Source organism: Rattus rattus, chromosome 11 (genome assembly GCF_011064425.1).
Source record: "Rattus rattus isolate New Zealand chromosome 11, Rrattus_CSIRO_v1, whole genome shotgun sequence".
In the NCBI taxonomy this organism is placed as follows: domain Eukaryota; kingdom Metazoa; phylum Chordata; class Mammalia; order Rodentia; family Muridae; genus Rattus; species Rattus rattus.
In genome coordinates, this window is record NC_046164.1 from 4,045,667 (window position 1) to 4,073,524 (window position 27,858).

The window sequence follows — 27,858 nt, forward strand, 5'->3', positions numbered from 1 at the left end:
ACTATCATAATCACAATCACTATCACCATCACAATCACCATCATCGCCACCACCACCACCACCACCATCACCACCACCATCATCACCATCACCACCATCACGATCATCACGATCATGACCACCATCATCATCACCATCACAGTCACCATCACCACCATCACCACCACCATCACCACCACCATTATCACAATCATCACAATCACCATCACCACCACCACCATCACCACCACCACCACCACCATCATCATCACCACCACCACCACCACCATCATAATCACCACCACCACCACCACCACCACCACCACCATCACGATCATCATCATCATCACTGTAATCACCACCCTGTGAATCCATTTCATGACGGATCAGGTACAACTTGTGGTCCAATGCATTCATGTACTGCTCTAGGCAGACGGATACTATTATTTGTGGCAATGTTTCTTGTCCTGTTTGAACCTCTTCCATAAAATCATTTACATTATGAGTCCCAAGTATTTACACTTGGTTTATCTGTGACTGTAATGCCACCCAAATGTCCCTGACTGGTGATTTGAATGATAATATTCCCCACAGGCTCATGTATTTGAAGACATTGGTTTGGGAAAGTTATGGCAAATTTAGGAAGTTGAGTCTTGCTGGAGGAAGTGTGTCACTGGGTAAGCTTTGAGGATTTGTAGCCTTATGCTGTTTCCTCCTCTGTGTCTCTATGTGTCTGCTTCCATCCACACATCTACCCATCCATCCGTCCATCCATCCGCCCGCTCACCCGTCCATCCATCCATCCATCTATCTATCTATCTCTCTCTATCTATCTATCTATCTATCTATCTATCTATCTATCTATCTATCTATCTTTCTTCCATCCATCCACCCACCCACCCACCCGTCTTTCTGTCTGTCTGTCTGTCTGCCTGCCTGCCTGCCTGCCTGTCTTTCTCTGCTCCCTATGTGTCCATGACAATGTGATCAGCCAGCTTCCTGCTCCTGCAGCCATTCCAGACTGTCCTGGCCAAGACAGACTCTGTCCCTCTAGAAGACAGACTGTCCCTCTGAAACCCAAAGCCAAAACAATTCCTCCCTTTTGGTCATAGCGCTTTAATCACAGCCCAGGGACAGACGACGCTGTAAACACCAATGGTGAAAGCTACAGTTTTCCGTTTGCCCTTGGAATTCTCCTGACGCCTTTTGTAACTCTTGTTTGATTTGATTTACAACAGCCCTAAGAAGTAGATAGTATGATCCTAATGTATTTGCTAGTGAACTTTCGAGCAAACTCTACTAGCTGTGAATATTGTCAGTCAAAATACATGTCAAAAAGTAGGACTATATGTCCTAGCAGTTCAAGTCTCTGCTCACAGTCTATCCATAGAATATGACGAGATCCAGAGATCCAGAAGATCCATGAAGAAAATCAAGTGTTTCCTCCAATTTGTAGCATATTAAAAATCAAAAGTAGTCATGTTTAATTACTATTGAAAGATGGGTAGCAATGGGCACTGGATACCAATGAGAAGCTAAAACTGAAAGGCAAAGCAACCAGATGCTGTTTCCTATAGAGGGGACCAGAAGGTCCTACAGATGATGGCTTAGGATCACCACAGCTCCTCGGTGACCTGCAAATGTGACAGTCACCCCCTCAGATTCCTTAGCTTCCTGCAGTGGAGTGGTGCCACAAAACACAGAGGCCAAGGCATGACTCAATATATTCAGTTTTGCTTCTTTCCTTGTGTGCCACTCCTTCCTGGAGCTAAGAACAACTTCTTTACAGTTTGGGAGTGTGTAATTCAAGAAGCTTTCCACACGCTGTGCACATGACTAAGCTTAAGGGTGGCTGTCTGTACTTCTCAAGCAAGAACTGGTTCGAACTTTTAATCAAACAACTGAGCATGTGCAAACATGGAACAGCTTGAGTTACTCTGGCCAAACACCAGGAAGTGTACCGGGGGCAGGTCTACTGTGCAGAGGGATTGTAATGGGTTGCAAAGTAAAACAGAGGTAGAAATGTGATAGGCAAATAAAATGCAGCCACTTCCCTATCTATAACATAAGGGGGAAAAAAGACGTTACTGATGCAAAATATATGCACCGTTCACTTCTTGCTCTGCAGCTCATTCTGTCATGGCTTGCCTAAAATATTAAAATGGAAATGAAAACCGTTGAGAGCAAAAATAACCCCAGCGAGGCTCTTCTTGTCTGCTCTGTTTTTTTAACACACGATTTCTGTCAGAAAACATTTGGCCCAGATAAGAGAGATCAAAGTCCCTCCTACAGAGTCATTTCCATGCTCGCCAGTGGTCAGAGCTCAAACACACTGGTGTATGTATATTTAAACCTCCACCATCCCCATTTGGGTAGTACTCAGTGTGACTCACTGCTAATAGGACTAAAACAAACCAAGACAACAAGAGTGACTGTTTTCCTCAAAGGAATGGAAAGATGTTCAACTGGAGTCCTCCTTGCACCTGAGCATATACTGTCCCTGTCCTTTATTGTCTACTAACCCATGGGGGACAGTAAGTTAACCGAGCAGCGATGTTAACTTCTGTCCATAGATGCCCAGCACGAATGGAGAATGGGAGAAGCTTTGAAATAGGGGGATGGTCAGCATGATTAATAGAGGCCCAGAATTTAAATGAGTCACTGAGAGGAGGTGATCAAGGTTGAGGGTACCTAAGACTGAACGGAAGCAGAGAACAGTGCTTCAGATGTTTGTAGGCCATCGCGGACAGAAGTCAGGGAAAGCCATTTTCTCTGCATTGTGCCTTTATGTCTGAAGACCCAGCTGACTGCAGCAACTAAATAATGCTAGCATGAGTGTGTGTGTGTGTGTGTGTGTGTGTGTGTGTGTGTGTGAGAGTGAGAGAGAGAGAGAGAGAGAGAGAGAGAGAGAGAGAGAGAGAGAGACTGCATTGTATGCATAAGGGTGGTGTCTCTGCTGATTCTTACTAGAATGTTAAGATTCCTGGCAGAAGCATGGTTCTAGTAAGTCTTGTTACCGTGCTAAAGGTCAGGCTAATACCTCCAGTGTTCTAGTACATGTCTGGTTCCTACGGTGAATCACAGGCTTATGAAATTGTCTAGGCGTATTTTCTCCGCTTTAACTACAGAGAAATAGCCTCTGCTTACTTTGAAAGCTGTTACAGCTTGAACTTGAAATGGACTCTACGGGTTCAAGGATTTGAGCACTCGGACCCCCCAACTGGCAGTGTTGTGTTGGGAGGCCGTGGAGTCTTTGACACGTGACCTAGCTTGCAGAAGTAGGTCACCGGGGACGGGCCTCGAAGAACCTTGATCAGAGCTCCCTGCTTCCTGGTTTGCTAAGATGTGAACACGATATGGCTGAAGCTCCTACTGCTTGGCAGGCGTCCCTTCAGCTATCACGGCTTCTCTACCATGGTGGTCACATCAGAAAATGTGAGCCAAAATAATCCTCACCTCCTCACGCTGCTCTGTCGTGCCTGGACATGCTGATGAGAAGAGCTGCTAGCTTACCAGCAGTGTTCTCCGGGTGGGGGTGGGGGGGGGGGGGGGGGGGGGGGGGGGTGGGGGGGTGGGGGGGGGGGGGGGGGGCGGGGGGGGGGGGGGGGGGGGGGGGGGGGGTGGGGGGGGGGGGGGGGGGGGGGGGGGGGGGGGGGGGGGGGGGGGGGGGGGGGGGGGGGGGGGGGGGGGGGGGGGGGGGGGGGGGGGGGGGGGGGGGGGGGGGGGGGGGGGGGGGGGGGGGGGGGGGTGGGGGTGGGGGTGGGGGGGGGGGTGGGGATGGGCTCTGCAGGAGACGAGGGAAGGCGATAGTTTATAATCTGCTGTGACATAGAATGAACACGGTCAGTGTCACCTGTCTGCACTGCTGGCTCCTAACACTCACCTACAGTTTCCACATCTTTCATTCAAAGCTAGTATGCTGAACTGGAGAAATTATCTTTGAACAGTCATTAAAACAATAACGGCTTAGCACAGCCGTAGAAGTGCCTGCCTCCTCCGTGTATCGCTTTAATGCCTCGTACCTATGAAGTTTTAATGAACCGAAAGGAATTAGAATAAAGCAAGAGGGGTCCGCTCCTCAAAGAAATTTGCCTTGAGTTCTCAGGCAGGTGTGAAAAATACGGCCACTAATTTTTCGTTCATATCTTGTATATCTCTTTTTTTTTTAAAGCGAGTCTCAATCACTTTTATGTGCTGCTTCTACTGGTTTGAGGGAATGGTCTTGTCAGCCATTTTGTACCTGTGGGATGCTGGACTTCACAGGCTGCTGAGGTCGTAGTTCCATTTCTGTGCCTGCTGGCAGCCCCTAGCTTGGATGGGCGATTCGGGAGAAGGTTGTCACACAAAGCAGGTGACGTTTCAGGGGCTTCATCTGATCTTATCGCCACACCCGCTCACCCTTTCTTCCTCCATCTATCCTATATATAGATCCCTCTTTGTCTCTTTCTTCACCCCCTGTCTTTCCTTCTCTCCTGACTCCTTCCCTTTTCTCTTCTCTGCGTTGGGCACTGGGATGCAGGGGCAATGAAAGATGTGTCCCCTGCTACCTAGAGACCCCCACTGTAGACGTGGACCCTACAGATGTATCTCCGCGGGCCCTAGAGATGAAAGAGAGAAGCGGTCAGTGTGCTCAGTATGGACCGAAGGATCATGGAGGGCTTTCAGGAGAATGTGTTGAATTTGTTGGAGGAGAGATAGACATAAACACATCAGGCAGGCAGAGGGAGGAATTTATGGCATTGCAAAATGTTCAGCCCTGTTCAAGGGTGTTATTTGAGAACTGTTGAATATGTAAACATCATGGTAGGACATGGGTGTGTTCTCCAAGGTGGTATCTAGCTTCCCTTAATTGTGGTCAGGGATCAGACTACACAAATGTATCATTCTGGCAGCGGTCTCCCCATTTTCTCCTCTTGGAGAACCCCAAGTCTTCCAGTAACGGATGGGAAGATGGGAGTTGGGAAGAGAGTTTTGGTGGCAGAAGATACGATTGGAGGGAAAGAGGGAAGAAAGGAAGCAAGCTCTTTTAAGAGTATAGTTTTGAGTAATTATAATTTTTTTAAAAAATTATAAATTGTAATAACAAAACCCCACCAAGCCAAATATTCAAGTAATAATTGCAGCCACCATGCAGGGACTTTTCTGTGCAAGGAACTTCAAATGCTCATTGCTGTGTTTTGCTAAACAGCTCTGCTTGTTCTGAACAGGAGCATAATTCAGTCTCCCGCCCAGATAGCAAGAAGAGTTCTTTGTTCCAAGGACAGGACAAACTGAAGTTTTCTTCTGTTTTTGGAGATCAGGTTGGGACCAAACCTTGCCATTCTATCTATTCTCCTCAGTGAGCAAATGCAGTTCCCTGGGGATGCAATGGAGCTAAAGGTCCCCCAGCTGGGGCTCTGGAGCCCATGGGACAAAGGTGCCTTTGGTCTTGACAGGTGGTAACTAGGGATCCTACAGTCACCTAACCTCAGAGGCACGGTTTTCAAACAACTAATCTATGGAGATGTTGGCGTTGGTGTGAGATTGTCTATAGCATCTAGGGGCATATGAAACCCGTCCTGGGAGCAGGACAAAAACAAAGAGTAAAACCACTGAGGGAACACCAAGGGAGGACAGCTTACCCTTTGCTGGAAAAGGTTTCCGGTGACTTCAACAGATCAAAGGAAGAGATTTGCTTCTCATCTTGTATTTTCAGCTGTATGGGTCGTTTGACTCCCCAGAAAATGTCCAGCATCCCTTCAACAATCAGCTGTCCGTCTTCGGTCTGAGGAAGAAGCCATTACCCATAGCAATTATTTTTGCACTGTTTACAGAACGTTAAGCAAATGCTTTAACTAAAGTTGTAGAAAGTCAGTCTGTAGGAGACGTTACCAGGTCTAAACATCTCCCAGGATGGAATATTTCACTTCTCAGCCTATCTGCAAAATAATTCTAATTTTGAAAGGGTCTTTTAGTTATTAAAGAGTACACCTTGCAAAATAAGCCACAGTGTGTTTTGCACGTTCCGCAATGGGTACACTGCACTAAAACACTTTCTCAGCTCTAGGTTCTTGGATTAGATGGCATTTTATTACTTTAGCTCCATTTAATTTAAAACCATGGCAGCTTTAAAAACTATACTGAGTTAGAAATTAGAATAAATAGTTGCCGAGAAACTTAACGGTTGTTTGAGTAAACAGGAACAGTTCAACTCAGAATGCTATGTAGTTCAAAAGAAAGGATGCTTATGGAAGGATGGTGGCAACACATGTCTTTAATATCAGCCCTCAAAGAGGCAGGTGGGTTTCTGTGAGTTCCAGGCCAGCCAGGGCTATGTACTGAGATTCCATCTCTGTAAAAGAAAGAGAATGCATATGAAAAACATACTAGGGGGCTGGAGAGATGGCTCAGCGGTTAAGAGCACCAACTGCTCTTCCAGAGGTCCTGAGTTCATTCCCAGCAACCACATGGTGGCTTACAACCATCTGTAAAGAGATCCGATGCCCTCTTCTGGTGTGTCTGAAGACAGCTACAGTGTACTTATATATAATAAATGAATAAATAAATCTTAAAAAAAAAAACCAAAAAAAACCCCATATTATATAGTACAAAACAGAGCTGGGGAGCCTGAGTTCTGAGTCCCAACGCCTGTGTAAAGAGCCAGGCATGTGTGTGTCTATAACCCCAGCTCTGGAATAGGGATGGGAGTGGGGTGGGGGGGGTGGGGGTCCTGCAGACAGTCCGAGCTCAAGAGCTCTTCAAACAGTCGGGTTAGCCCGAAGCTTCAAGCTTCTGGTTCAGTGGTGAGAGACCTTGGTTCAAAGCAAGAAAAGAGAGGCACCATAGCAGAGACATCCTGCTCACGTGTGACTGTGGCATGCATGCTTGCATACGCACATGCACGCGACACACACACACACACACACACACACACACACACACACACATTGGGATACATTTGTGAAAAATTAAGTGTTTTCAAAGTACTCATTCAAAATAAAAAGAGTATAACAAAAGGATTAAACGTGTAAGTAAAGAAAAATTAGCAAACAGATATGTGTGTGTGTGCGCGCGTGTGTGTGTATATATATATATGTATATATAATGTATTTTGCAAAATCATGAAATATTCAGAACAAAGCATTCCTCATATAATTTATTTTCAAACTTTCATAGAATCTACATAGAAACTTTGAAACTATTTAGAAACTTTGAGAATACAGAAACTAGAAAGTTATATTAAAAAAATCATTGACTTCGGCTGCTATGAAATGCCAATTGTTCGGAAATATAAATGACTAAAGTATTTCTCTAACATTTCTGAACTGTTGTCATTGGGCTGCAGCACACACACAGCCTCTGGAACTCAACGCATGCATGTTAACCAACAACTCAAACTTGGCTCTCCAGTTACAACATGACCTGTGATCGTCCCACCCCGGTGGACCCGAGGCACCTTCACGTGTCCCTCTGCAAACGGCGTCACAGTGCACACTTCACCACACACGTTGCTAAGAGTGTAAGAAAGCAGTGGACTTGTTATTCACAGCATTGTCCACATTTGAGAAATTCTCCATTTTTAAGACAAAAAGCAAACGGGTCCTTAAAATTACTTGTGTGTATGGTTTTCTGTGTCAAACATGCTTAGAAATTTGCAGGCACCCCAAGCCTACTATTTTGAGACATAGCCTAAATATGACAATGAGTATAAAATTAAAGATTTATCTGCTTCTTTGCACCAAATGTGTAACTAGGTTCTAGACGTGAGCCCACCCTGACACAACTATACGGTTATAGAATATGAATATAAATCTCTTCTTCGAGAATCAAGCTGTTGCCATCTTTGATGGGCTTACCTGTCCATACAATATATGCAGATTTTTCTGGTTTTCATAGAAAACATTATAAGTCTCCAGTAAAGAATTGAGTTGTTCTCTAAAAAAAAAAAAAAAAAATTAACAAGTCACAATCAATCTTAAGCCTTAGAATAGCAAAACTTGATAATATAAGACTTTAATTCATTAAAGCATGAGATAAAAAAATGTTTCTGTGGAATCGCTATTATCCTGCCATTTTAAGGTACACCATGGAAACCTGAAGCAGTCTTAGAACATTAACATGTTTTAAATATGCTAACTAGTGATTGAAATGCAAGGGGGTGATTGAAGACTGTAGGGGGGGGTGGGAGAGCCTGGTCAAAGCCGGCAGCTATGAAGCAAATATGGTTTACATTTTGCTTGCTTTTGTTTCACAACAGTTAAGCACCCAGACACTAAACACCTGCTCCACCTCTGACATCAAGGTTCTCTTTAACGTTAAAACAATGGTCAGTCAATGGCTTCACTGCTGCTCCAGAGGAATCTCACTCAAGTGATAAGTAAGCCCTGTGGGAGGCACAGGTGTCAGGTGGACCCTGGAGGCACAGGTGTCAGGTGGACCCTGGAGGCACAGGTGTCAGGTGGACCCTGTGGGGGCTCTGGTACCTGTCATGTGTCTGCCCTTCCCCCTGAGTCATCGTGTCTGGAGAGGCTTACCATCTCACCTACATTACAGAAATGGTCTCCTACAAGGCTTCCCGAATCCATCGTGGATTCTTGACTACGGGAATTATTTTAATGTGAACTCGGCCATCTTTCTCCTTTGTTCAAAGCTCCTCAATTTCTTCTCAGAATGGAATTCACCATCCTGTTGCTATTATGGTGACTTGAGGGATGGGGTTTGATCTACTTCAGTCACCTCATCTACCTGGTTCTGTATTTCTCTGTCCTTCAATCCACCTGCTTCTGCCTCTAGGGTGCCAGGATTCAAGGCGTGAGCCACCTTGTCTGGCCGTAAACTTGACTCTTTTGTGTTCTGTCTTCCCCACAAGTATGAAGCTCCTTGACGGTGGCATGTTTGGGAGTTTTGTTCAGATTTTATGTCCCTGATAGTAGAATGTTTGGTGCATGGTAGACAATTAGTTAATTCTAGTTAATTAAACTTATCAGAATACCTTCTTCTGGAAAAACAACCAAACCCAAAAAAAAAAAAAAAGTAACAAGATAGAGGAGAAAAGGCTTTTCTTGTGCAAGCCTACTTATTGAAAAATATTCTATAACCTTTTAATTCCAAATATTTCATTGTCCATATCTCCTTGATCCTCAAATACCTTTGCCGTTCTCAAACCGGCCCTAAGGGCTGACTTTTCCCGTTGATTAGAGAGGATACTTGCCCACCATAAGCTGTTATTCAACAGACATGGACTGAATACTGAACGGGCTTTATGCAAGCTGTTTTTACATGGTGGGATCATAAGAACATGCTTTCGTACTCCCCTTTCCTCACTTGCGAGGCACGTACATTTCCAGTGAACTACAATGACCATAGAAAGAATCCTAGTGAAGGCCTCCAGGCTACTGTTCCCCTTCCCCGATGGCTTACACCAAATTTCTGAGGTTAAAGACGATTTCTGTTCTAAATTTCACTGGCCACCCTGATTTTGTTCCTTTAGGGTCATTACTGTGAGATACTTCCTTTCCGATTGTACCGCTAAAATGCACGCTAGTCTCTTAATAAGCTTTAATGCTTTCAATGCCAGAGCAGCGCAAAGAAGTTCGGGTCCACGAGGGATGCAAGTCTGGATATGCTGAGCTCAGAGCATCGCTACCAAAGCACACGAGTAGCTTTATGGAATCTCACCCCTCACCTTCTGCTTCTGGCAAAACCCCATGTGAGGTGTGGCACAAGTCTTTGAAGCATCACAAAGGACCATGCAGTGGAAACGCTCGGTCTCTGAGCAGAGGCGAATGCATCCTACCAAGGCCTTTTAACTCTGCGTGTCTCACCGGAAAGGCGTTTTTAGTTTACAGACCCAATGAAGGATGGGTGGACATAACATTGGGAAGAAATGTTAGCTTATAATTACACTAATATACCAGGTTGATTCATTGTAACTAGGGGCATAAGGAGATAAGGAATTAGTGCTCTGTGTCTGCTAATTCAAATGAAGCATGGTAACAGAAAGCTAATGTCATTTATTCACACGTGGCAGAATCATTATGTGAGCACAGTCATAAGTCGTATGTCCAAGGTGAGCAACCAGATGGTCCCTGTGGTGAACTTGCGTGGGCAATGACTGAACCAGAAGAGCTAATCAGGTTAGGGGAACATTACCAAATTCATATGATCTTTTCTGCAGAGGGTATGGGCCACTCAGAGATGAGGGTGTGAGCATGTCCCAGGGATTTGTGAGAATGGGCACTTTAAGAAACTTAACTTCATCCTCTGGGCAAAGGGAAGCTGGTGAAGTTCTAGGTGAGAGGAAGACAGGCCAGCACTAAAGCCCGCAGGTAGCGAGGTGCAGGTAGAGTTTGGCATGAGACAACATGGAGGCAGCAAGGGAGACAGAGACCATCATAGCACTGAGGCAGAGGCTCAGGAACAAAACTGGGAAGACAATCAAATGTCCCATATATACAGAATGATCTAGAGTCTAAAAGGAGTCTAAAATACCACAATACAGGCACTTATGACTAGGATATAAAAGGTACTATCAAGGTCTTTGAAAATTTATTTTATTACTAATTTATTTTAGCAGAATTTTAAGAGACCATTTAAGTGGACTCATTCTTTATTTTATTTTACTTTATTTTTTTGTATTTACATTTCAAATGTTTTCCCCTTTCTTGGTTTCTCCCCTCTTCCATCCCACTTCCCTCTGGCTCTATGAAGATACTCTCTCTCCCACCCACCCACTCCCACCCACTCTCACCTCAACACTCTGGCATTCCCTACACTGGGGCATCGAGCCTTCACAGGACCAAGGTCTTCTCCTATTGATGCCAGACAATACCACCCTCTGCTAAATATGTGGCTGGAGCCATGGGTCCCTCCATGTGTACTCTTTGGGTGGTGGTTTTGTCTCTGGGAGCTCTTTGGGGTCTGGTTGGTTAATATTGTTGTTCTTCCTATGGGGTTGCAAACCCCTTCAACTCCTTCAATCCTTTCTCTAACTCCTCCACTGGGGTCCCAGTGCTCAGTGTGATGGTTAGCTGCAAGCATCCTCATCTGTATCAGTAGGGTTCTGGCAGAGCCTCTCAGGAGACATCCGTATCAGGCTCCTGTCAGCAAGCGCTTCCTGGCATCTACAATAGTGTCTGGGTTTGGTGGCTACATATGGGATGGATCCCCAGGTGGGCCAGTCTCTGGATGGCCTTTCCTTCAGTCTCTGCTCCACTCTTTGTCCCTGTATTTCCTCCCATGAGTATTTTATTCCGTCTCCTAAGAAAGACTGAAGCACCCATATTTTGGTCTTCCTTCTTCTTGAGCTTCATATGGGATCGCAAGCTGGTACAACCACTCTGGAAATCAGTCTGGAGGTTCCTCAGAAAATTGGACATAGTACTACCTGAGGACCCAGCTATACCACTCCCGGGCATATACCCAATAGACGCCCCAACATACAACAAAGACACATGCTCCATTATGTTCATAGCAGCCTTATTTATAGTAGTCAGAAGCTAGAAAGAACCCATATGCCTTAATGGAGGAATGGATACAGAAAGTGTGGTACATCTACACAATGGAGTACTGCTCAGATATTAAAAACAATGACTACATAAAATTCTTAGGCAAATGGATGGAACTAGAAAATATCACCCTGAGTGAGGTAACCCAGTCACAAAAGAACACACGTGCACTCAGTGATAAGTGGATATTCGCCCCTCTGAATACACAAGTGGACCCATTCTTAATGAATAAAAAGTTGTGCCTCTTCTTGCCTCAGCTTTCAAATAGGCCCGTACCTACTTACCTAACACAGACTAGGGCCACACAAATACTCTGATAAAGCTCTAAAATGCTGGCTTAGGGAACGGCTACACACCTGCCCTTTTTAAAATTTTTTATTTTTATTTTTTAATGAACCTAGGATGTCTAGTAGCCCACAGAGACAGCAAAGAAACAAAAATAATATTCAAACTCATTTGAATGAGTCATCAAATCTTGACTTTCTGGGAAATTTTGAGGAAATTTTTTTTTGGGACATAAAATATTACCTCACAGTACATACCAAGTGTTTTTTAAGGACATCTTCACACTCTGTATTAAGGGGAAGGTGTTTTTACTAAACTGGGAAATGTCAAACTTCTATACAAACTAAACTTCTAACTGAAGGAATCCATGGGGCCAGCAGCTTGCAACACAGAAATCGGCATTCTAAGAGTGGCATGTCAGGGTGGGCATCCCGGGAGGCGCTTAGGGTGCCTAGAATTCTCCAGCATGGGTTCTGGAGGAGAGCAAGCCAGAACTCCAGCAAGCTCTGAAGGAACTGGCATGGGAAGGCGGGGCACCGAGGGTCCTGCTTGGCTTTGGCGAGTTAACAGCGTAGGCGACTGAACTGTAAATGCTAACGTGCACTTTGTACCTTGTGGCTGGGACTGCAGCTGCTCAGCAGATGGGAGCTACCCACATCATGACGTGTGCCACTGATAATGAACTTAGCAAGAAATGAGTTCCTCTTCTTATGGTATGATTCAGTGGACTAGAAGGAACCCTTGCTCAGCATTGTCAACTGCCACAGACGTGAACGAGGGACAGGACCATGGGAAGAAGAGAGCTATATGTCATAACCAGAGACTCACGGATGTGAAATTTGTAGCCTAACAAACCCCTCTTGTTTTTCCAGTTGTTTTTCTTCTATGCTTTTCCTGGAAACCAAGTCGCCCTCTTCCATTCTTGGTCCTTATAAATTGGACTCGATACAAACAAAGTGCAGCTACTGTCACATACTATAACCCAACATGAGTCCCCAGACTACCATGTAGCATGTAAACATCCATGGCCATGCTTGGCTGCGTCTCCTACGTCTGTGTTACTCTCTGGGGGACTTGTTGGAAACTGTTGGTCATTTGAGTCAGTCACTGAACTGTAGCCTGGTGTTGAAATAGGTGACGTTCTTTGTGGATCCTCCCATGTTTGAGAGTGGGACTGTTTTACTCGAGTCTCTTCAACACCCGGGATAGAATATAAATACCCCCCCACCTTCTGGTTTTCACAATTAGTTTTCTTTACTTCATGAACTTTTTTTTCATAATATTATATTCTAGCAATGAGATTATTTAGCAATTTCATAGGGCCGGTTCAAAATGTTTAGTTCAACACATTTTGTATGATTTTATAAGACAACTATAAATTGGAGAGATGGCTCAGAGGTGAAGGGCTCTACCAGAGGCACGAGTTCAGTTCCCAGCATCCATATCAGGTGCCTATAACTGAAGCTAAGTTTTGGAGCCTCTGGTCCTTGTGCACATGCATGTGCACGCACACACACACACACACACACACACACACACACACTGCACATGCCCAAATAAAATAAGGCTAACAAATAACTAGGAATTAAACATGTAAGTCCAATGACTCCACTATTGCTGGTATTAATTAAGCTTGTTATTTCATGGGTTATAAGGCTTCACGCTTTCCAAATTGTGCATTAAGTGTATGATATACTCATGATTTTTCACAGTTGACACCCACAGTTCATAGTATAAGTGGCTGCCTGCTTCTGGAAAGGTAGGATCAGGAAATATGATTTATTCCAGAAAAATAAATCCTTATTAGTAAGCCAGCTAACACTGTCATTCTAAAGTCCTGATGTCTGTAAGTATTGGCGAAATGCTTACAACCCACTTTATCCTTCCTTACAATCTCCTTGAATCCTGGAATTGAGATCACACACTTCGGCAGGGCCTCTCCTAGAAGGGACTTTGGGTGCCAGGTCTCTTGGCCTTGGGCCTCTTTTTCTGGCTGGGATATTGAAGAAAGAACACCTTACCGCCTGGCACACAGACCTTCCTCTGCTAGCAAAGTAGGTTAGCCCATTTCCACTGTAAATGAAGGGATAGAGTTCCAAAGTCGGAGGGCTGGGAGGCTGGGGAGAAGAGGGCCATCTTAACTGAAGTCAATGTTGCCTCCCTTAACGTCAGAGTCCTGTGCAGGGGAACGTGCCCCAAAGCTTCTGTCCTCTACAAAGAGGTGGAGGTCCTGGCTTCTCTAGAAACTCTATTCTAGAGTGTGAATCCCGAAGCTTCTGTCCTTTACGAAGAGGTGGAGAACTAGGTGGTAAATACAAGAAAGGCTCCAGATGTCTTAACTGTGCAAACTCCATCATAAGAGAGCTCTTGGGACTTGGAGCAATGCTAATAAGCCGTACAAGGACAGGATAGAAAGATGAAACATTTCTTCTTCTAATGTTTCAAATGCTAATTCTTTTGGCCTTCTTTTTGAGTAGGGTCTCACTATGTAGCCCAGGTTGGCCTAGAAGTAAGGAACCTCTTTCAATGCCTTCTCTTCAGGCTTTTAGGTGAGGATCTGCATGCTTAGCAGGTCCTTGGTGAATCCAGTGCAGCTGAGGGATCCCCACTTTGGGGTCCACTTTGGGGTTCACATCTACAGCACTAAGAACCCAGGTGTCACAATCCTTTTAAAAGAGGGGGAGGGTCTTTATGGGGAGAGTGACAGTTTAGATATGTAGTCATTCTGACTAGGACTACACCAATTGCTTCTGATGATTCTACATTTGTTTATGTGTCCAAATAGATGGACCATCATTATAACTCTTGAGGAGAAGCAGCATCTGGGGCTGAGGCACAGGAAGTCATAATAATGCTCAACCAAGCTCTCTGAGGCTGGTTCCTTCCCCATTTCTACGCAGTAGGACTCTGGTGGGGGACTGAAGTGTGTCAGGTTTGGTAGAAGCAGACTACAGCCTTGAACGAAGCTCAGAGGCTTCTGCAGATGAGAATAACGTTCTAGCAGAGAGCAAGGAAAGAAAAAGGAACAAAGGAACACCATTATTTGATAGAGGGCGAGATCTCTGAAAAGAAAACGCCATTCTATGATACGGTGCTTAGGAAGAAGACATGCGAGCGAGAGACAGGGTTCAGGAGGTCTGAGATGGTAAACTGAGACCTCAGTAATGGGACCCTTCAGTCAGAGGAAGAGTGAGGGAGAGATTCCAGGCAGACACACAAATGTGTGATTCGAGTGTGGGGCTACTCAGGCACTTCTGAAGGAAAGGTCATGATTCAAATTGAGGTTACAGAGGTCCTGCCAGTCTCTGAAACTCTACACTGAGGGATGTGCATCTCGCTCTGAGCACAGCGAGAAACTTTTGGAGGATTTAAGCCAAGATAATCGGGAATACATTAAGAGAGGAACATTTGATAGCTCAACGAGAATGGGCTTCGGAAGGGAAGCCCGGGAGGTGGCTGTTATGGTTGTTCAGGCCAGAGATCTATCACCAGCTTCAACTGCAGAAGGCTGATGGTGCTTCAGAAGCGAAGTGATTGGCTGAGCTGTGCGCTAGAGGGCGGGGCAAATGGTTCCAAATGCCTGCTCCTCGTTCACCCCTGCTGTACCCTCTCAAGGTTTCCACTTCTAAAACAAAACTTAATGGAAAATTTTCGAAAAAAAAAAGGCACTTGGAAAGTAAACACGACCGTGCCACACATCACTGGGCGTTGTTTGGACAGGCGCAAGTGTTGCTGTGAAACATTGTGGTTTGTGTGTGAAGGGCATCCGGCTGTTCTACTTAGAGAAGATGTCCGTTAGTTTCCTGTAAGCCATCCAGCCCCGCGAGGCCTGTGAGATTGTTGCTAGAAGTTGACCCATAATTCTCAGGGCGACTGACATGAGCAAGCAGAGGCACTCCGGCAGGAGCTTTAGAGCACGCAGCCTCACAGCCCCTGGAACCTGCTTTGCCCTCATGACTTTAACCACTGGGTCTTCTCATTTCAAAATAAATACAGCAACCAGCTGAGTAACACGTCCCTGCCATTCACAGGACCTCCACTGCGCATAGAACATGTCTAATGGTATCATGCGCTTTGTTTAACATCCTCAAATGTCTTTCTCTTGGTCTTTGAGTAAACTCTTCCAATCCTTATTACAGCACACGATGATCTTGCTTCGTCCTTCTTCCTGCTTTCTTTCTTTTCTTTTTCTTTTCCTTTTTCTTTTTGTGTTCCTTTAAGAGATGTTTTTGGATCTGAAGAGATGGTTCAGAGGTGAAGAGCACCTTCTGCTCTTCCAGAAGACCCAGGTACGATTCAGAGCAACCACAGGGCAGCTCACGACTCCATTCCCAGAAATCTAATGCCACCTTCTCCCGGCCTCTACCGGCACCAGGTTTGCACGTTGTGCACAGATATATATGTAGACAGGGCATTCTACTATTAAAAATAAGTATTTTTAATGTAAAAAAATAATATATACTGTTGGGTGTCCTGTATCTCAACTAGCCTGAAACATTTTATATGCTGTAACTTACTAGCCACAGGATTTGGTGACTTCCTGTACCAGATACCTCTTGATCCCGTGGTTAGCTGCCTCCGTAGTCCGTACAGTTTCTCCCTGAACTCAGTAAGGTGAGGTCCTGTCCCTCTAGAGTGTTTACCTCACTTTGTTTTGCCACCCTAAACCCACACTTCCCAAAGAGCCCAGCAGCTGAACTACCTGGGAACCGAGCCACTGCAGATCTCCACCCCAGGCCTGAATGAAGACCCAGGAACCGTGAGGAAGGGCCTGGCTTCCGGGTAATTTTCTGGGCAAGTTGAGAGCTGCAGCACCAGTCAACAGGCTCCTTCTAGAAGGGTCCTGCTTTCTTCCAACACCCTAGCTTCCCTCTGGCAACAGCTTCTGGTGCACGGCACACCCTCAGACCTCATTTATTTAGGGAATAAAATTTGGAAAATTGAATCCCAGCCTACTCTTGGGGGTAGGGAGGTGGATATCTTTTTACCAGTACAATGAAGACATCATAAATTCAAGTAAATTCTTTACAGGTAATAAAAAATGGGGTTGGGGGTGGGGTGGGGTTGAAGTTTGACTTTCAGACTCTGGAAAAGTTTCTGTGTTATCTTAGAAAGACTTTGTTTTTTGAATCCTCTGAAGTGATGGAGTGGGAGACTATGTAGCAGATAAACTTTATTGGTGGTAGTGGGTACCACCGTGGCTATCCTCAGTGACTACTGAAAATCCACATGCTCTTTGGGAAATACTGGCTCTAAAATTTTTAACAAGTACCATCTTCCCACATATCTGGTGACATTACTGAACTTCCTATGATGTAGCCCCACGTGTATCATTCATATTTTAAAATAATCTCTTAGTCTCAACAGGCCGCCAGTAGTAATACTGTGAACACTTAAAAACAATATCTACATGGGAAAATGTCTATGTTTTAATGTTCTAAGCACATTTCAAACCCTTTGTCTCTGGCTCATTTTAAACTCTTGGTTCTTTATTTTTTTAAAAAAAATACTACTCAGCTATTGAAAACAATGACTTCATGAAATTCTCAGGCAAATGGATGGATCTAGAAAATATCATACCGAGTGAGGTAACTCAGTCACAAAAGAACACACGTGGTATGCACTCACTGATAGGTGGATCTTAGGCAAAGAGCTTGGAATACCCACGGTACAACTCACGGACCACAAGAAGCTCAAGAGGAAGGAAGACCAAAGAGTGGATGCTTCAGTTCTACTGAAGGGAGAGCAAGATAATCAAGAGAAGTAGAGGGTGGGGGGACTTGAGAGGAAGAGGGGGGAGGGGAAAAGAGGGGCAGAATCAGGTGTGGGAGGAGATGGGGGAGACATACAGAGGGTCAGGAATTGAACAGAGCTGTGTAGCAATGGGGGATGGGGAACTGAGGGTAGCCACCAGAAAATCCCAGATGCCAGGAAAGCAAGGGCCTCCCAGGAACCCTCCCCCCATGGGGATGACATTAGCTGAAATACCCCACAAAGAGGAAAGAGAACCTGCAGAGCTCATATCCAGAGGTTAGGGATGGTCCCCCGGCTCCCCAGCTCCCCCCTTTTAAGGGATGGGGCCACCCACCCATCTCAAGAATATTAATCCAGAATTGTTCCTGTCTAAAGGAAATGCAGGGACAAAATGTGGAGCAGAGACTGAAGGGAAGGCCATCCAGAGACTGCCCCACCTGGGGATCCAGCCCACATGCAGCTGCCAAACCCAGTCACTATTGCTGATGCAAGAAGTGCTTGCTGACAGGAGCCTGGTACAGCTGTCTCCTGAGAGGCTCTGCCAGATCCTGACCAATATAGACACGTGCGGATATTCAAAGCCAACCATTAGACTGACCACCGGGACCCCAATGGAGGAGTTAGGGGAAGGACTGAAGGAACTGAAGGGGCCTTATCTGGCAGCAATGAGAGGGGAGGCCCTTGGTCCTGTGAAGGCTTGATGCCCCAGCATAGAGGAATGCTAGGGTGGTGAGGTATGAGTGGGTGGGTGGGGGAGCACTCTCATAGGAGCAGGGTAAGGGAGGGATGGGATGGGGGCTTGCAGAGGGGAAACCAGGATGGGGGATAACATTTGAAATGTAAATAAACAAAATATCCAATTAAAAAAAAAAGAACAAAAACCTTTACAGAGGCCTTCCACATCCTCACTAAACCTAGACATAGCCTTCCTGAGAGTAATATTATCTATTTATAGACCTGTCTTCTGGGCTGGCTCTGCCTATGCTCACCCCTTTGATCAGGAGAGGCTGGGCCCCCTTTGTAAGTAACAATGCCTCTGGAGTTCTGAAACAGGTAGGAGGCAGCCTCAGGAACATGGTCCCTTTGCATATAATTTGTGCTTAGAAATATAGGTGACTGGCTCTTTTGTCTCAGAAAAGGGTACTAGCTAACGTGTCTGGAACCAGAAGCCGTAAGGAATAATGTACTCTGTGCATAGATTTATGATGTCATGTGACTTCCTAAGCTCCGTAATACACATGTGCCTCTTGGCCAGCGAGCGTGGATTCCAGTTTCTAAGAAGCAGAAAAAACCCAACAGGTTCTGAAATCTGACCAGCATTTGAAACAGAAGTGGACTTTTTTGTTTTTGTTTGTTTTAAATACAGGGCTGGTATGTACTCACGTCTCCAGTGTCCCGATTTAAAAGGGTAAAAGGAAGGCACTTTGAAAGCAACCAAATGGAACCATATTTAATTTGGAATATTTGCATGGGCACTCAGCACAGTGGTGACTCCAGGCAATGAGGCAGCGACTTGGAACTGCAGTCGCTCGAGTGTGAAGGGAGCTGGTGCCAACCCCTTTGAGCCAGGTGGTCTGGAAACAAACTGCCACCCAGTCCTAAGATCCAGTCACTTTACTGGCTGTGGTGTCATGACCCACAGGGCCTCTTGTTTTATTGATCGTATGTTCATTCTCATTGAATGTGCTAAAACCAAATTTTCAACTAGGCTGCTGCCACTTTCTTCATACTTTAAAATCCATTTTAATAGCAATTTCTAACACTTTCCTGCATGTCAGTTCAGGCAAATGGAAAACCCTTAATTAGTTGACAATTTCGGTTTTGTGTACTACGATGCCCGATGCAGACGGGGAGCTGAGAAACACTTAAGCGAGTAAACAAGTGGGGACTGCTTGCCAGCTGTGCGTACACTGGATACCATAATTAGCCAGCAGGATTGGTATCATTTTCAATGACAGTTTTGCAGAGATTTCTTATGGTTTCGGGAACTTTATGACAGGAAGTTAGAAGCAGCCAGAACTCCATCACTTCCTCCTCTGATCAGCTCACTGAGTTCAGCATTCGGGAGAGTCACCTGACCAGTGTTGGGGCAATGCCCAGCGTCTGTACTGTTGTTGAATTCTGGTTTAGAATCAGGTGCTCCGCAGACTGCATACTGAAAAGGTCTATCTTGATGCACAGTGTCTGTGGGATTATTCTGCTCGGTCACACAGGGCTCCAGTGAGCACACATAGAGCCCACAGCCTAAAAGACATCCAGACCGCAGAAGACAAACTTTTAAGTTCTCCAATTGACTGATTCAAAGATAAAAAAATAATAAATAAATAAAGCTCACTACAATGTTAGCATCTTTGGAAACATCCCCTACAGTGTGTGGCTTCACTGTGACATATTTAATTGCTGATAAGTAATACTCTGGGGATATACATAGGCTTTTAAGTACCCTCACTTTTTCTATGTCATATTTGAAAGCGCTTGCCAAAATATTTTCAGAGAGGGAAATACTAACTTCATATATTAGGTGTTAAGGTTAATGTGTAAGAAAACAAATGTATTGGTGAGCCAACATAAACCCTTCCTTCCCCTCCGCCACAAAAAAGGAAAGAAAATAGGAATCCCAATGCAGTCTGGCTGAGGGCTATGGCAGTACTGAGCTCAATACTGTTTTAATAATGTAGGTCAATTTAAAGCATTATCCATCGTCATTAATTTTATACTGCACTTTGCTTTCCTTTATTTTTCTCTAAGTAATATCTGTGAAACCAAAGATCATTCATACTCATATTTTCTCAGTACTTTCCATAAGCGTTAAGGATGATCTATGCTGCACTTAATAATCAACTTCCTACACCAGGCTCGCCCACCTGCCCACTTTGATGAAACATATGCAAACGATCATTAGTTCGCACCTCAAGTGATTTACATTGTACCTAGTGGAGCCAAGCACCCCTGTTAAGAATAAGCAAGGCCTTGAGACCTTCAGCTGTGGGCTGATGTTAGCAGATGTTTTTAGAGAGATGATTTGTGGAAGTAACCTTGTATTATTGGCACATATTAATCCAGGGCTATTTCCGCCAACCAGATTTATGCATCAAAACAAAACTACAGCCATCTTGAAATTGGGGTGGTGTTTCTGTCATTGAATGATGCCATATCTCAAGACACTTTAGGGAGATTTTCTCCAGGAGTACAGGAGAAATTTATAATCTCATGATGGGCATGTGTGAAAAAAAAAAGATACAGTGTGATCTCAGCTTTGTGAAATAGAATCTGTGTTGGGCGTTGGTCTGGTGCTACTTTGCATTCAAATGCTGAATGCTGTACCCCAAGATCTGGCTGCCCTGAGACAAGTGAATTCCATGTACAGCAGCCTTTGTTGTGTAGACCTTGCTCCCCAATTCAAAACTACTGGTTAAATCAAAGTGGCTACAGCCGGTTATTGGAAAAAATAGCAACAGGCAGAATTTCAATCACAGGTAGGAGCCATGAGGAATAGAAGAAAAGAAGGAGGAGCTTGAAGGAGGAAGAAGACAGAGAGAACGGGTGGTCTCCAACAGCAGCATGTGCACAAGTCATATGGACCCGGAGGACAGGCTGGTGGAGCAGGAAAAACCCGGGAGAAACACAAACAGCCAGTCTAGCATGAGAGAAATAGATCAGGGGTAATCAACCAGTAATTGTGCAAAGCTAAATGAACACATCAGAGTCTGAGTCTTACTCCATTTGGAAGCTAGGTGGGGATCGGAATAGCTAATCAGTTTACAAATCTGCTACCATGTGGATGCTGGGAATTGAACCCAGGTCCTCTGGAAGAGCAGTCAGTGCTCTTAACTACTGAATCATCTCTCTAGTTCCTCACTGGTGTATACTATACCAATGAGAAGTTTCTCATCTTCTTTGGTGGAAAAGGTCAAGTCTCACAAGGGCCTCCAAAACACTGCGTGTTCCAGACCCTCGGTGTCTCTGATCTCAGCTTCGTTTCTCCCTTTCTACGTTAATTCCTCTACACTGGTCAGGTAAATTAGTATTGTGAGCCTGCATCTGTTTCAGAGGGAGGGGGGCTCACAACCGTTTTCCTGAAGCTTTTCCTTCTCGTCCTGGATCTTCACTCAGGTCTCCCTTGAGTACCTCCTTGGATTAGAGACTCCCTGCCTGTCTGCCTCCAGATTCTTCATTCACCTTGCTGCTTAATTTTTGTTTCCTTTATTTAAGCATTTACCGTCACATTGACGTTACCTCTGTCCTTGAAAAAGAAAGGTTTTGTTTGATTCATTACGAACGCTCAGTGCTCAGTCCAGTCCTTCTACACCGAGTAGCCAGCAAGGGTCTGAGCAATGAATGGAGGAAACTTGTCCCTTTAAGTTCCTTTCCATTCTTACATTTCATCTGTATCCTCTAGTGGTGACTTGGACCACATCTGTGCCCCTTTACTTTGCTACTCTGTTTTACATTCACAGAGCATTCCTCGGTGGCATCCAACTGTCATCTTAGGCCCCCTGTGACTTGGGCACGTCCGAGTAGCATTTGAGTCTGCATGACCACTTTCTCCTTCTCAACATCTGCCCTGGCTCAGCCAGGTTCAACTCTCACCTTCCGAATTGTCAAACTTCCATTGTACCCAAAACAATAGAATATGCTCTTGCCTGTTTGCAGGAAATTAGGTAAAGACGTTACCTACATCTTATGTAATCTCACGTCGAGAGGAAAATGGAATGCATAAGAAATGGAAAGACAGAAACAGAGCTAAGGACTAAACGTGCGATTACCGGCCTCAGAACAAACTCTGAGTGTACTGATATCATCCATGAGGAACTTTATCTCCGTAACTTGATCTTCATGGGTGTTATTAAAGCTGGAACATGATTTTAAGTGAAATCAGGTAAGCGTTTATGAAGTCTGAGTGGCCATTCTATGACAGGCTATGGCTTAGCTGCCTCTCTAGTATCTTACCTAGTGATTCACAGCACTGACCTTGCTGGCCATACGTCATTCCAAGAAGTGCTGAATGGCATATTCCACCAGTGACTAGAGCAGAGTTACGTATCACACAGGTGTATGGTGTATGGTTACCTGGTTATGGGTGTCCTCTCGTTGACAAAGATCCTAGAAGGGAACCGGTGATCCATCGTTGTCATCCTTGGTCCCTTCTCAAGACGATCTGAGGATGCCCTAAAACATTAGAACAGTATTACTGCTCTGCTTCTGGGAGACGTCCTGGAGTTAGTGTCTTACTTTAATTGAGTATTTGCTTATGTCTTTAATGTATAGGGGAAGGTTTTAAATCTGTGTGAGGGGTTACCATCCTTATACTGCAGCATTCTAACCCAAAGTGGCTGGTCCCGGGATCAGGACAAGACTCCAGGCACTGTAGTCAAGTTCTGGCTAGAGAGCTGTCTATGTATGATGCAACAGCCGTCATCTTTCCTGCAGGCGCTGGAATCTGGGATCAGATATCATCAATCATCTCTATTATGAGTTCATATACGTGGCACTAGGGTGTGAGCCACGAGAATTAAGCATAATTTTCTGCTTAGTCTGTTTTACATAAATACATACGCAATTACCATTGCTCTGAGCCTGAAAAATCGCAGGCACTGTATTCAGATTTAAAAGCTGGGCTGGAAAAAAAAATCAATTTTCTTAACAAATAGAACCTAGATGGGCTATTTTTTACTTTCATGGCAGACTCTTTTGGTAGGGTAAGGAGAATGGAAGACATTATACATCTAATTCCCAGGGGTACCAGAAGAGAAAGAAAAAAAAGAGGAGGAGGAAGAGAAAGAGGAGGGGAGGAGAAGGAGAAGGAGAAGGAGAAGGAGAAGGAGAAGGAGGAGAAGGAGAAGGAGAAGAAGAAGAAGAAGAAGGAGAAGAAGAAGAAGAAGAAGGAGAAGGAGAAGAAGGAGAAGAAGAAGGAGAAGGAGAAGAAGAAGAAGAAGGAGAAGAAGAAGGAGGAGAAGAAGAAGGAGAAGAAGAAGAAGAAGAAGAAGAAGGAGGAGAAGGAGGAGGAGAAGGAGAAGAAGGAGAAGAAGGAGGGAGGAGGAGGAGGAGAAGAAGGAGGAAAAAGGAAGGAGAAGGAGAAGGAGAAAAAAGGAGAGGGAGAAGGAGAAGGGGAAGGGAGGAAAGGAGACTAATCATTAAATAGCTATTCCACTGTTCTTATAAAATCCTTGTTTTACTTTTTCGAGCATTCTGCTGATCTCAACAGGCACCATCTAGGCTGAGTTTACTGTGGTCTTTTAAGAAACACTTCTACTGTTCTGACCATTACATCACTCTCTTGGTGCCACCCTTGCAGCATTTCCCCCTTCGGACACATAGCCTAAGTCTCTTTACCTGCATTTACATTTTCTTTACTTGTTCCCAAACCTATCTTTACGGACTCCTCCCTGAAGCACTTCTCAGTGACAGGCCTGGTGTAATAATTTCATACCACCAAGTTTGTCCTCATCTGTTCATCTTGATCACAAGGCAATCTTCACTGTGGGTCCAGATGTCTCTCAGTCATAGGGGCACCCAGATCAAGTCTCCCCACTGCTGCTTTGTCTGCACCACTCTGATTCTGGCTTCCTGCTTCCAAAATTGTCATAACTGATTTATGTCTTAGTCCCTTTGTGCTTCCCTTGTTCAAATCACAGTTAGCGTTCTTCTACTTAAGAATATCTCTTTGATGGCACACCGTTGCCCAAGGCCTGTGTCATGGAGGACGCACCCTAGAAGAAACGAATTCTAGCTACCATCATCTCCGTGCTACGCTGTCTTCCAATGAAGACACAACTTGTCCACGAGCCTAACGAATTGCAGTCATGCATTTACAGGATTTGACGGATCGGGATGTCTGCCTACACAGACCTTGCTCTAGCTTCCAAACCCTGAGTACTGCTTTTATACTTTTTCATTCTTAGACCCTACAGCAAAGCATTGCACGTATCCCATATAAAGGTCCTCCAGTGGTGGTGATGTGTTTTCTCCCTCCTGGATCAATTTATGTGTTATTTATCGTCTGTTCATTTAACTTACCCCACCCGTGCCTCTCCTCCCTCCCTAGAATCATCTGTATTTTGCTAAATTGCCTGTTTTTGTCTGCCTCGAAGAAGCATTGGATGAGACTGATTTTTCTCTTCCCCTGATATATTTTCCTCTCAGGCTTCTGAGATGAAACAGCAATGGCGATTTTGCTCTATTTCCCTGTCACCTCAGGGCTCTCAGGGTCTTTGTCTGCTCTGCTGACCAAGATACCTTTTAAATACCAGCAGCTTCGAGAGTCTAGCTTCACTCCTCTAGCTATATTTCCAAGCAAATGATTCCGGGAACCAATCCACTCAGCTCTGGCTAGAACACGAGTTCTAGACTCATGCTATCACCTGGTTTCTATAAAGGTGTCTAACAGCTTTTCGAGCCACATGGATGTAATAGAAGCGTCAGCTTCCTCTCAACTCTACTACTTCCTGCTCCACAATTCTTTCCCATCCGTCCAATTAGGCCTCCTTCTAGCATTAACACATGTAAGTTCTCTTTGACTGTACTTTTAATCTAACCTGAATTCTAGACCCTGTCTTGCCCACTGTTACACAGGATGACCCAGAAGCCATCATCTATGAGTCAGAGGGCAAATTCTCATCCAGCACTGAGGACATTTGTGAAGTGAAGGCTGTCAATGGAGGCGCCATGTGATAGTGCAGGGAAAAGAAGTAATGGGTCAAAGAGCTGTTGCAGCAGTTTCCATCAGTCCCATCTCTCTGTGTTCATAAAAATCTGAAATGCCATTAAAGAGGGCAAACAACCATTGTTCAAGTATACCATCAGATTGTGATGTGTTCAAGTATGCCATCAGATTGTGATGTGTTTAAGTATGCCATCAGATTGTGGTGTATTCAAGTATACCATCAGATTGTGATATGTTCAAGTATACCATCAGATTGAGATGTGTTCAAATATACCATCAGATTGTGATGTGTTCAAGTATACCATCAGATTGTGATGTGTTCAAGTATGCCATCAGATTGTGGTGTGTTCAAGTATGCCATCAGATTGTGGTGTGTTCAAATATGCCATCAGACTGCCATGTGTTTGAGTATACCATCAGATTGTGATGTGCTCAAGTATACCATCAGATTGCAATGTGTTCAAGTATACCATCAGATTGTGATCTCTGACACAGCAGATAGGCTCCCAAGACTGGGAGATAGAACCTTAGTAAAGGAGGCCATTAAAAAGAATTTATGGACAAGAACTTAAAAAACTGTGTTTGTAGGTAGGGTGCAATCTTTGAATAAAAATGATATCGAACATGTATGATCCCCAAATTGCCCAATAAAATGCTCAGAGAGTTCCAATAACTAAACTGTAAGAGAATGGTTGATAGTATCTGGGTCACTTTGTTTACTCAGAGGGAAGCATGGATCTGGAAATTCAATTCTTTTCTTCTCCTCTCTCCTCGTCCTGTTCACCATGACTCAGCAAGTGAAACCTCAGGGCATTCTGAGGAAAATCTTCTAAAGTATTAAGGCTTGATAGGTTAAAGGTTTGAATCCGTTATCACGAAAACGCAGGCAGGAAGTAATGCTAGAGTCAGAAGCAGCAGAGATAAAGAGGATGAAAGAGAACAAGGAAGAAACGTAAGCCTAGAACCTTCTGCGGTCATGCTTCAGGCATCCAGTGCTTTGGTGGAACACAGCGCTCTGTGTTGAGAAGGCAGACGGTTGCCACAAACATGCACTTTGCTTGGACAGCGAGTCATCGTCACTACCAGGCCCAAGGGGCGGGAATTGATTGACTTAGATTCCGTGCAAAATAAGAGCACCGGTTTAATGAGTTTGGTTATTTACTTTTCCATTTTGCCCCATAGGATGGATTTCATGAGACAGAAAATTTGACAAGGTAATCAAGTCTCAGAGCACCCTGGGGACAACAGGCAGGTTTAATTAAGGGGAGCCGGGGTGGCAGAGGCCCAGGGAAGTAGAGTCATTCCCAGCTGGCAGATGGATCTGGAGCCTTCGAGATGGTGACAGACAGCACCAGTGTGTGGGCTGCCCTGGGAACCGAGAAAATAATGAAGAGGGATTTGGGGTTCACTTCCTCCAGCTCTGTATTCCTGCTTACAGAGAGGCATGCCTGGATCTGCTAGTTACCAGATTGAGGCCTGAGGTGCAGGGAGGAGGAAGGGAAGTCAAGTCCCAGTGAACACAAATAAACTAGTCAAAACACCTCCCAGGGCCCGACCATGGATACCTTCAGTAGTTACTTATTTAAAAGTGGACATTTTGGTTCACTCATGTGAATATCCAACCAAATGTTTCTTGAGTGCCTTTTTTGAGGTTGCTGCCATGCTGGGTATAGAAATGTGGCCTATATCTGACTGTATAGCCAGTGGGCCAGGTTCTTTGAAAAAGAGATACATAGAAAACCAAAACAAAATAATAATGCTAACTCCCCAGGATCTCGCTGGCTTCTGAGCTTTTATAATAAACTACCCACAGCTCGCTAAACATTTAACTGCTCTCTTTCTTTAGTTTTCCATACCTAATTTCCGTAAGTTGACTACCAAATTCTTCTCGGCAGGATTGTTACTGCTTTGTTTTCAATCGTTCAGATTCAGTGTATGAAATGGACATATAAAAATTCATAAAATATTAACTATACTCAACCTATAGGAAATATTAAAGTATCAATAACAAAAATTAAGGGCTATAAGAGGATGATTTTCCTTTTGATTTCATATGCATGCTTTAAAAACATATATAAGGAGCTGGAGAGATGGCTCAGTGGTTAAGAGCACTGACTTCTCTTCCAGAGGACCTGAGTTCAAATCCCAGCAACCACATGGTGGCTCACAACCGTCTGTAATGGGAAACCGAAGCCCTCTTCTGGTGTGTCTGAAGACAGGACAGTGTACTCATATGTACATAAAATAAATAAATAAATCTTTTTTAAAATATATGTAAGAAACTTACCCTACACATCTGCCCACAATAAAAGTAACTCAGAAACAAAACTAATCCCAGAAGTATCCCAGGGGAAGAGGCCTATGCATTTTAATTGTGAGGTAAGATTACAGTAAGGTCTATAAACCTGGCTTTCTCTTTTTTAAGAGAAAGTTGTTCTAGCTTGGAGAAGCAATGGGAATGTACAAATATGTATTTTGTCCTAAAATAAAGATGCTTTCTCAAAGCTTGGAGGATGGAGGGGCAGAGCCGCAAGCAATCACCTCGTAGGGGAAACGAGACGTAGCTCTAAGCTCTCCGTAACTCCATGCATCATCCGGTTTCTGAAAGACGGGAAGGAATTCGTAGAGATATGGTTTCCATATCTTTCTCTTCTACAGTGGATTGTTTGGAGAGGTGATTGACAGTTGCCT

The 27,858-nt window shown here is 44.5% G+C and overlaps 1 protein-coding gene across 1 annotated transcript in view; it reads right to left on the reverse strand.

The window, feature by feature from the left end:
- Rassf6 (Ras association domain family member 6) overlaps positions 1–23,251 on the reverse strand; it is a 30,923-nt gene extending 7,672 nt beyond the window's left edge. Inside the window, exons 1-4 of the mRNA XM_032916406.1 lie at positions 23,069–23,251; positions 22,575–22,673; positions 7,815–7,893; positions 5,601–5,743 (exon numbers count right to left, since the gene is read on the reverse strand). Coding sequence (XP_032772297.1) covers positions 5,601–5,743; positions 7,815–7,893; positions 22,575–22,673; positions 23,069–23,223 — 476 coding nt within the window. The 5' untranslated portion in view covers positions 23,224–23,251. The remainder of the gene's footprint in view (positions 1–5,600; positions 5,744–7,814; positions 7,894–22,574; positions 22,674–23,068) is intronic.
- Between the last annotated feature and the right edge of the window lie 4,607 nt (positions 23,252–27,858).